Raw genomic sequence first — 10503 nt, forward strand, 5'->3', positions numbered from 1 at the left:
ATGAATGTGTGTGTGAATGGGTGAATGTAAAACTGTACTGTAAAGCGCTTTGAGTGGTCATCAAGACTAGAAAAGCGCTATATAAATACAAAACCATTTACCATTACCATTTAACACTTACAGTTTCAAGTCTTTCTCTGAAGCTAGTCATTTTCATTGTGCCCTCAGACCATCAGCATATTGATCTGTCTCGATCAGGGGTGTCCAAACTATGGCCGGCAGGGGCAATTGGGCCCGTGGTCCATTTTTAATTGGCCTGCAGCAAATTCTAAAAATATAATGGAATGGTCCACAGGAAGGCTAAGCTAGCTGATGGTAGCATTCCCGACGATCCCTGAATGCACCTCTTTGAAACACAGAGAGTTTCATGCTGCTTAAAACATTCACTTGACAATTTATACACGATGGTCTTGATATACGTTTTCTCTCTGATGACTCTGAACAAGAGCTGATTGAGAAGCCAAATGGCCGACAGCCATCTCTGTGATGCCCTTCATATCTCAACCACCTGCAAGCCATGCTTCAGTCTAGAGGGCAGCATCACTTAGTGCAATTCTGTTCCCATTAATGGTGAGCTCAAAATATATTACACAGTATTCACGTGTTAGCCCAATTACTTATTTGCATAACGATCTTGATATATACCCATCCCCTTTTCCCCCTATTTTTCTGAATGTGCCACTTAGTGAAAAAAGTCTGGACACCCCAGATTTACACACTGGTGAAAACATGCACACACAACTCCAAACAAAAAAGGCCCAACGAATGAACTTCTTGCTATGAGGCAAAGATATAGTACTATACATTTTCTCTTTTTTTAGCAGCAGATTAAGTAAAGCCAATCTGGTAATTTATGATGAGTTTAGATATTTATTAGTCCTTTATTTGTATTTATAATACCACTACTAATAACAATAATAATCATTCATTTATCAACACTATTAAATATGAAACATTTTTATTGAATGTGTCACTTCCTTTATATGTAAGAAAATAAACAAACCAGTCTGGTCTTTTTTATTTTTATTAGTTTATTAAAGATGTGTAAATTCTATACACTCAGTAAATAACTAAATGGTGATCATGGATTTCTTCCTTATTTTTTGTGACCACCAGCACGGCTCTCTTTCATTTTCCAGATTTTCCTTTTCCTCCTTCTCCTTTTCCTTCTCCTTTTCCTTCTCCTTTTCCTTCATGGCCCTTTCCATGTCCCTGGCCTCTACATTTCACTGCCTTCTTTCCACGGTTCTGTGGACAACCACACAATCAATGACTGAAAACACAGAAAGATAAATGGCTGTATATTTTTAATTCAAAATGTTGTCAGACTTTTACCTTTTTGCACCTTCCTCCTTCCTACAAAAGATAATGTGAGATTAACATAAGGGTGCTAGAAAAGGATGGAATCATGCAGTGAGCGCACTTTAAGAAGGACTTACTCCGTCTGACTCAGAGCTTCCCTCGTCTTCCTCAGGTGCACTTGAACTCTCCTCCTAATACAAGAAAAAGGCTTCTTAAGAATATGTTTTCAAGCTGTTAGTCTAAAGAAATGTGAAGAAAGTAAGAGACTCACCTTCTTGTCTACTTGGGCTGAAACACAATAGAAAAAAAAGTTACAAAAGAATGAAAATAAAAAATATAAAATATTACTGGACTGAATTTATATTACATAATTATTGAGAGTAACCCACAGGGATGATTATATTACTAACCACTGTTTCATTCTTAGGATTATCATTTGTTATATCAATCTTGTCAGCTTATTACTGTGTTTACACATGGGAGTACATACGCTAGTTGTCATATTTAGCACACGCATTAAATTTGACCCGAACCAATATAATAAAATTAAAACAATCTTTGTTGAATTTAAGCAAAACTGCATCATGGAAAGAAAATAGTTCTCCTTAGCACAGTTTAGGAAATGACCTGAATTATCATAAAATAAGAATAAGAAAATAATCATTAAATAAAAAAGAATAAAAGGGCACATCGGTAAAACTGTATAAGATGTATAAGTAGATAGACAGCTTTTCTTAAATATGCAATTCGTTTTTGCACAATTAAGAATGCATCTTTTGGAAAAATGTACTAATTAAAAGTAAAAAGCAATTATTGCATTTAATAACCATATACCAAATACAAGATGAGGCCAAATGTGTGCATGAAAATGGAGTAAAGTATTTGGACAGTCTGCACAGAAAAACAATACAAAGAACTTTTTGTAAAAATATATAACAGTTGAGAAAAGAGACTTACTGTCAGCCATGTTGTCTGGTTGATAGCTGCGGTAGAAAATCTTTTCCTTGAGAAACGAGGATTGAAATAGACATTTTAAATATTTGAACCTGCAAAAGTCAGTAGAAAAAAGAGAAGGCAGTCCCAACCTACCTGATCCCGAAATCAAACTGAACGATGTCTGATGTGTGTGTTCGTTCTCTATTTATACACTGGTGCTGCATGAGACGATGTATGTCACCTGCAATGGCACGTGACTAATAGTTGCAGAGCAGGTATGGACTGGGTGTCGCCAGGACAACAACTGCTAGTGTGGTCCCTTCTACCTCAAAACAAAGAATTAAGGACTCGTAAGCAGAAAGGTATGAAGCTGGTCCACTCTCAACATCAACTCTGAATCATCGAAAAGCTTCTCAGAAAAAACATTGAACATGTGAGACAAATAATCAGTCATTGTATTGTTCTGATTATACATGTGATAAATATTCAACATATGCTAATCACATGCTTTAGATGAAAACATCACAGCGATGTTTATATTTACAAATCTTAATCAAGTACTGGAACATATTGTTCATATAAGAGTGAAGATGCAAATCAGGTTTTTCAACAATAAAGTCTTGTTCTCTTACTTTTGCATCCACCTTATAAAAGTCATACTGTTGCCTGAACCGGTTCTGAAGCATGGCTGTCAGTGTATGAGTCAGTTTGTGTGAGTTGGGGAGGGGTAACATGTTTTCCTTCATGGCATTGTCCCTTGTCACATTTTGATATGTTACCATGATGATCTGCTTTAAGGGAGCTTTTTCGGTAATTGGTGCTGAAAGAAATATTACAATGAGGATTGTGTGATGGATGCTTTTTTGATTCGTGGGCAAATTGGTTCATGGAAACAGGTTCTCTTGGGTACAATAGATCTTATAGTATCTAATAGTGGCAAAGTATTTGTACCTGTGCCGACAGGAAATCGAGAGTTTCCACTGGACCAACACGCTCAAACCAACACGCTACTAATAAACAATATTTCTATCTTGTTTATGGAAGAAATATTGCGATCTTCCTAAAACCAGCTGTTTCACTTCTTTAAAAATTCTAGGCCACAAATGTGTGAGCAGTAGAAGATTCATGTCCTTGAATTTTGAGTTTCCGTCTGTTTTTGTTTCACAGTAAGCAGGATTAGGCAAAAACTACTGGATGGGTTACCATGCAACTTGGTGAAAGGTTATGGTTAAGGGGAAGGGGAGAACTCATTACATTTTGGTGATGGCTCAAATCAGAAGGCGAATCCAGGAAACATTTTTCCCATTGAGTGTGTAATTTGATGTAGATCCAAATAAAAATCTGGATCTAGGGAATTTAAATGTGGCTTCATGAGGCGACTGTTCGGCCTTGGCGGAGTTATGTGCTCTCTTGTGAATATTAATCCGTGCACAAACTCCGGCCTTAGTGGAAGAAGTTAAGACAACAAAACTAAATGCAAAAGCTCCCATGACTGAATCAGTCCTCCTGACGCTGGTTTTGTTACCAGTAATTATCCGTTCAAACGTCAATAGTGACACACATTGCCACTGTCTTTGTATATTTTTTCTAAAATTATATAGATCACACCTCAGACACACCTGTCACTGTCTTAAATCATTCACACTGACTTAAATCTAAAACGTCACATCAGGTTATGCAGGTGTGGTGCAAGGAGATGGGCAAACAGGATAGCTAATGACCGAGGAGGGGTTGAGGAGAACACATGACCCCAAATGACACATGCTTTGTTCTCTCAACTGCCGGTGGTTGAGCTACATGTCCTCACGTCAACTCTGTTAAATGTCATGTCAGGTGATCAACAAGAAATCAGGTTTGGCATATACCTCATGAGAGCTTCATTAGGCACCAGTGGTGGAGGAAGTACTGAAGTTTAGTACTTAAGTAAAAGTACAAGTACCCAGGAAAATATATACTTAAGTAAAAGTAAAAGTACTACATCAACAATCCTAATTAAGTAAAAGTAAAAATGACTTACTTTAAAATTTACTTTAAGTATTAAAAGTAAAAGTACTCACGCAATGGGTTGTCTTTCAATGTCTAGGCTGTGACATTTTGATAAAGAATGCATATAGCTACTGATAATACTCATGCCTCTACAGATGTCAATACTCGTAATAATTATAAGCAACAACATTTGTTTATTGGAAAGGTTGGTGTACTTATTGTGCTTACCCTCTGTAATACTGTTCACACTCTATCTTACAATTCTGCGGATGACAAGTTATCTACCAGGGATTATCTGCAAAGTTAATACCATTAAGCCAAACTAATAAAGACAACATGTTATACCTTTAAATCTTTTATTTAATTGTTAACGTGTAAAGAATGGAAACATGGAACATGAAAAACAACTGTAAAACTGGTCAGAACAAGGCAGATCTTAGAATGAGAAATTTAAAATGAAGGACCTTGAAATGAAAATTTGACCATTGGTCAGGCAGCCAAAACATTCATCCTCTGAATATTTTTGAAATGGTTTACACGGAAGAAGAAATGTTATACTTTTACTTTGAAAAGGTAGTTCCTGAAAAACATTGCTAAATGGCAGGTGTGCCTCATTGTTACATGAAAAAGCATTACTTTTATTTGTTTAGCACCTGGCTGATAAAGGCACAAGGTTTGTGGTTATTTCGTTACTTGTTGTCATTATTATAAACATAATTCTAAGTGTCTTTTTGTGGTGTAAGGACACGTGTGTGTGTGCGCGTTTAAACTTCCAAAACAGCAACGCAATCCATATTTCACGAAACTGTTTTCATAAAATGTAGCGAGTAACGACAAATATTGTAGAAATGTAGTGGAGTAAAAGTATAGATAATAGCTGCAAAATGTAACGGAGTAAAAGTAAAAAGTATGCACTATTTTTTTTACGTAAAGTACAGATACGTAAAAATGTACTTAAGTACAGTAACGAAGTAAAAATACTTCGTTACATTCCACCACTGTTAGGCACACACCTAAATGATTTTGATGCATATTTTCCTTCGGTGCAGGTTATAGCACTGGGAGCAGAGCTGGTTGTATAGTCTTACTGCTGAAGGAAGGAGTGTTCTGCGATACCTCTCCTTCAGACACTTCGGGTGTATCAGTCTGACGTTGAAGGAGCTGCCCAGTTCTGTGATGGTGTCCTGTAGGGGGGTGTTACTGGTTGTCCATCAGAGAAGACAGCTTCGCCATCATCCTCCTCTGTCCCACCACCTCCACTGAGTCAAGTTGGTATCCCAGGACCAAGCCGTCCCTCCTATTCAGTCTATCCAGTCTCTTCCTGTCAGCAGTGGAAATCCTGCTGCCCCATCAAACTACTCCAAAGAAGAAGGCTGATGCAAACACAGAGTCATAAAAGGTTCTTCTGCACTCCAAAAGACATCAGTCTCCTGAGCAGATACAGTCTGCTCCATCTAAAAGAGTGCACTGGCATGATCGGTCCAGTCCAGTTTATTGCTCAGGTGAAAACCCAGGTAGGGGAGAGCGGGGTAATGTGGGACATTTTTTACATTTGCTCCCCTCTAGGTGAGCTTAAATGATATATCTGTCAAATTTACACATTTCCCATTAATTCATGAGTTTTTCTAGCAATGGAAATGATCAGAATGTCTTCAGGACAAAGGGCAGTGAAAATATGATTGTTTTAAAAAAAGTGGTCTTGTGTCCCACTTTACCCCGGCTAACAGAATCATGGGGATTGGTCAATTAAGCACATTTATGATTATTATGATTCATGTGATCTCTTGCACACCCTAGCTTACCTGCACATTGTTTCTCTGTCCAATTGGCAGGGACAGGGATATTGTTTTTCTCTGCGTATTCAAATGCCAGTTCACGGCACTCAACTGGAGCAAGGCCATGGAACTGGTCAGCTAGTTGTTTCAAGTGTTTGGCAAGCTCCTCCTCCATCTCATCTGTGAATATTCTCTTTACCTCAGCTACTGCACCCCAGGCTACTGATTTTACTTTCCATTTCTCTTTTTTCTTTATGAATCTTTTGAGGGTTGTCTTGTCAATATTTCTATCCCTTCCAGCTTTTCTTAAGGACTTCTTTCCTTGCATGACCTCAGCAGCTGCACTCTCCATCTCTGCGAGGGGTGTTTGGCCCCAGGTTGTCTTCCTGGTGTAGTTTCTTGGCATGATGGCTTTTCTACAATGTTTATGACATTAAAAATAAAACATATATAATGTAATATAACACTAGAATATGTTTAAGACTAAACTTAACTTGTGCTTCATGGTGGGGTAAAGTGAGACACTGTCCCACTTTACCCCACAGCATTTGTCCGACTTTACCCCGAAGCCACAATTTTAGAAAAACAACATCTCTTATCGATTCAGGCTAATCTTCAGCTAGCATCAATCACATGGTTTTATATGTTGGAAGTTCACCAACATGTATGATATAAGTTTTTCTACCTGATTCAATTTGTTTTGAAACAACAGTTGATTAAGTTCAAAGCAAGAAAATTTACTTTTACATGCAAAAAACACATTTTGGTGAAAAAACATACTTTCCACAGCACCAGCACCAACTTCTCCTTCATGGCAATGGGGAATCGGAGGGGGTTGAAAACATAATAGTCACATGACCACAAATATGTTCCGTTGCCTAGATACAGGGGGTGTTTCACACCACCCGATGTCCCACATTACCCCGCTCTCCCCTACTTGTAAGAAGTCACTAACTCTATGTCCATTCCCTAGATGTTCATTTTAAATCCAAGATCCAGGTAATTAAATATGATCCGTTGGTTTTTGTTAAAATAATCCGTGGATGGGCTGTTGCCATGTAGTGATAAAATCCAGCAAATAATGTCCACAGATAAGGTGCTGCCTCAGTCTTGTCTTCTCTTTCACCTACATCATCTGTCTTCTTCGGAATGCATTTCATTTATTTGCGTAGGGATGTCATACACTGAAACAGCAGTGGGTAGACTTCCTCTGCACCCTTGACCACATTCTCCACATTTGGTGCTATAATTGTGATGCAGCCAGTGCAGAACACTTGAACGGTAGCCCTGAAATTTGTGATCCTGTATGTGACAGCTGGATGGAGCTCTGGTTCGTAACTGGCATTGGGGAAGTTGTTCTTAGTGAAGTCTATGAGGTGGATTGCAAAGGGCATGTAGCAAACTGCCAGCACATTCACGATTCTGAAGGCTGAAAACCTCACGTTGAAGCCTAGTTTCTGCAGAGAGCGCGCTACCCTGCGAGCACCACGTTTCGACTCATCCTCACTTGTTGCTCCAGCGCACATGATTTTCCCTGAGGACCAAATTGAGGCTGTTACATTGGGTTTACGGATCTTCATCTGGACTCGTCCAGCTCCTGGCTTATAGATGACGTTGAATCCATTCAGGGCAATGGTGCGTAAGTTGAGGGGACACAGGGTGGTGAAAGTCGACACCACATTGGTGATGACGATATCAAGTGCCCCATTGCTGGAATCCATGCTGAAGTGAGTGGTGCACTAGTAGAAAATAAATGGTTATGGATGTTTGGAATACCCTTTCCTCTTGCCAAAAAGTGAATGAAGCTCCTGTTTAGTTGAGTGTTTTTCTTCTTCAAATGCCTTCGGTGCAGTTAATGGTGGGTTGCAAGTTGTAAGGTGTATATATATCAAAGGGGTTCCTTTACGTTCCTTTGACCTCTACTTAGCAGCGCCTTTGATGTCTTCGATGTTGTCTTTGATGCATTATATAATTGATAATCAATTAATTTAATAATGTCTTCAATGAATTAAAGAATGAAAAAAGAAAGACAGTAGATGGCAGTAATGCTCCGTGATGTTGGTAACCACCTGCCAATAAATGGAACAAAAAATAATGAGTTTATAATTTTTCGTGCGCTCAACCAATTGTGCCTCAATTGTGATCAGTCTCTAATGATGAATGTTGAATAACAAAATGTGTATTTGCAGCATATGTGGCATTTATAGATTTTCTCCATTTTCCATGATAAAGAAACAGATGCTAGTGTGAAATGCAAATGGGGAAACATATTTTAAGTATGATTAAAATGAAGGAGAATCTAGTGTGCTAATCAAGTGGTTTAATTTCCCCCCATTGTTTCTTTTGCATTTGTTTATTCCACTCTGTCTCTGTGGCTCCTCATGCAGACCATAACTGTGGGTAACAAGTACAACTAGTGCAATCAAAATTTACAAATCTTAATCTTGACACACCACAACATGGAGGAAGATATAACCCTGAAATCGAATTCATTAACAATTAGCAATTTACACTTAGAAGTCTATCTACAGAAATACATTTGTCATAACATTCTTCTACATACTTGTCTGTTCTTTCATTAAACCTAATCTAAATACAAAATTTCCCATTACAATGCTTAAAGAAGTTTAAATTTGAAAATTGAGTTCGGTCTTTCCTGACATAATGTCACTTACACTCAAAGGAGGGCTACTATCCTTTTGAAGTAAAATGAGTCTGGGAACACAGGAGGTTTCTTCTCAATTATAATAATTATAAATTATTCATAACCTCTCGTTAATTAATGACTGTCCAAATATAGTTACATCATGAATACATTTGCCCATTTTCACAGACTTTCCCTTTAATTTTCTCAGCCATTCTGCAGGAAAAGTCATGAAAATTGATATGAGCATCAGAGACACCATGAAGAGGAATCCAGTGGAAATCATTCATAATCTCTCATATCATTTTTTTTAACAAGCATCTAAATATCACTACAGTATGAAGACATTGGACCATGATCACAGACTTTAATATTCTATGTCATTGTGCAGTAAAGGGAGATGGAATTTGCTATTCGCAGTTATGCCTTGAAGATAAATATATATCAAATGATCACCATCTAAACGACTTTACCGTAAAGGCATACGTGACGCCCAACAAAAATCCAAGAGGCTGGCTTCCCCGTGCTTTCACACATAACGGCGCACTGCGGTAACTTTTTCACAGACAATTTGCGTCATTATTGTGTCACCCAAATAGACTACTTTAACATCTTTTTCTTTCTTTTTCTAGAGCAAACACACACACGTTAATTTATTGCTTTTCAAACATGCAGTTTATCGCTTCTATTCTATAGATTCTTCACAGAAAAAACACTTGAAACTGTTTGATTGACTCTTAATCTAGATTCAGATTTTATTTTTACCGTTGAAATATCTGTACGGTATCGTTTTGTGAAGATCAACTCTTCTTGGCAAAGGATTTGGCGCAGCCTAGTGGACATGATGCGAAGTTGCGGTTTCTGATCTTACCTCGACGATCCAGCTGGAAGAGCTAAGTATAAACGTATCTCTCTGTCTGTCTGTCCGTCCATCCAAACTTTTGATTTAAGTTAAGGCAAAATGTAAGTGCTCAATAGAGTTAGCTTGGTGTCATCAAAGCCAACAACTGAAAACGAAGTTATCAACAAGAAAATAAATAAATATATTATAGTCTCTTATTTAGTCATCACTTGAGTTTTGCTAACATGCTAAACGTTACACCTGCTGAACAATAGTATGCTAACGATGTCGATGTTAGCGCGTTAGCATGTTAGCTCGCTGACATTGCAGTGGACTGGACTGCAGACTCCTCCGGTCGCTAATTCATTGTTTATCTAAGGTAAGTGACATAGACTCCAATAGTTAATATTCCTAATGTGTTTGTGTACCACAACTGTACTGTTTTGAAAACATCACCTAGCGTAACCTTTGACCCGACATTAGCCTGGCTCATACAGAAAGATGGCCAGTTTGGAGACGATGTTACAGACACTAACTTCTTACTTTATTCATAAATCAACTCAAATATGTTCCAGACTCAAAGTTCTTTGTGAAGGCCTTAAGCTCATTAGCAGCAGTATCGATCTGTTTACAATGTAAACTATGTGTGTGTTTTTGCATTTTAAAACTGCAGGGGCTGTACACCGTCTCTCAGTGGGACATCAGACTGCTGCTGCTGCTGCTGCCTCAGGGCCGCCTGTGTGCCGCTGCCTGTCCCCAGCTCTCACACTGGGCTCTGGCAGATGCAAAATGTCCTGCATGGAGATTTGTGGGAACTTCAGCAGCCAGTAGCCTCCCACCCCTTTACCAACCCATCCACCATGCAGTCTTTAGGAAGCTTCATTAGAGCTCTGAACAAGTAGTCTGGAGCTCGTAGGAGACGCAGCTGCTGTCTCATTTGTGATTTCTGCATTTATATAGTTTCATTATAGATGTGAATGAGGCCCCATGAGAAATGGAATCATTTAGGAAGCTTTCAA

The 10503-nt window shown here is 38.4% G+C and overlaps 1 protein-coding gene and 1 long non-coding RNA gene across 2 annotated transcripts; both read right to left on the minus strand.

The window, feature by feature from the left end:
- Positions 1-1010: 1010 nt before the first annotated feature.
- Positions 1011-2904, minus strand: LOC128450650 (uncharacterized). The gene is made up of 7 exons (XR_008340030.1): positions 2871-2904; positions 2392-2564; positions 2260-2305; positions 1574-1590; positions 1440-1493; positions 1336-1356; positions 1011-1248 (listed from the first exon to the last, which is right to left on the minus strand). It is a non-coding gene; the product is annotated as an uncharacterized LOC128450650 (long non-coding RNA).
- A 4255-nt stretch (positions 2905-7159) lies between these two features.
- On the minus strand, positions 7160-7720 carry LOC128450649 (TATA box-binding protein-like 1). The gene has a single exon (XM_053434224.1). The coding sequence runs from the start codon at positions 7718-7720 to the stop codon at positions 7160-7162; it is 561 nt and encodes a 186-aa protein (XP_053290199.1).
- Positions 7721-10503: the final 2783 nt, after the last annotated feature.

The sequence above is a fragment of the Pleuronectes platessa genome, chromosome 11 (assembly GCF_947347685.1).
Source record: "Pleuronectes platessa chromosome 11, fPlePla1.1, whole genome shotgun sequence".
Classification (NCBI taxonomy): Eukaryota; Metazoa; Chordata; class Actinopteri; order Pleuronectiformes; family Pleuronectidae; genus Pleuronectes; species Pleuronectes platessa.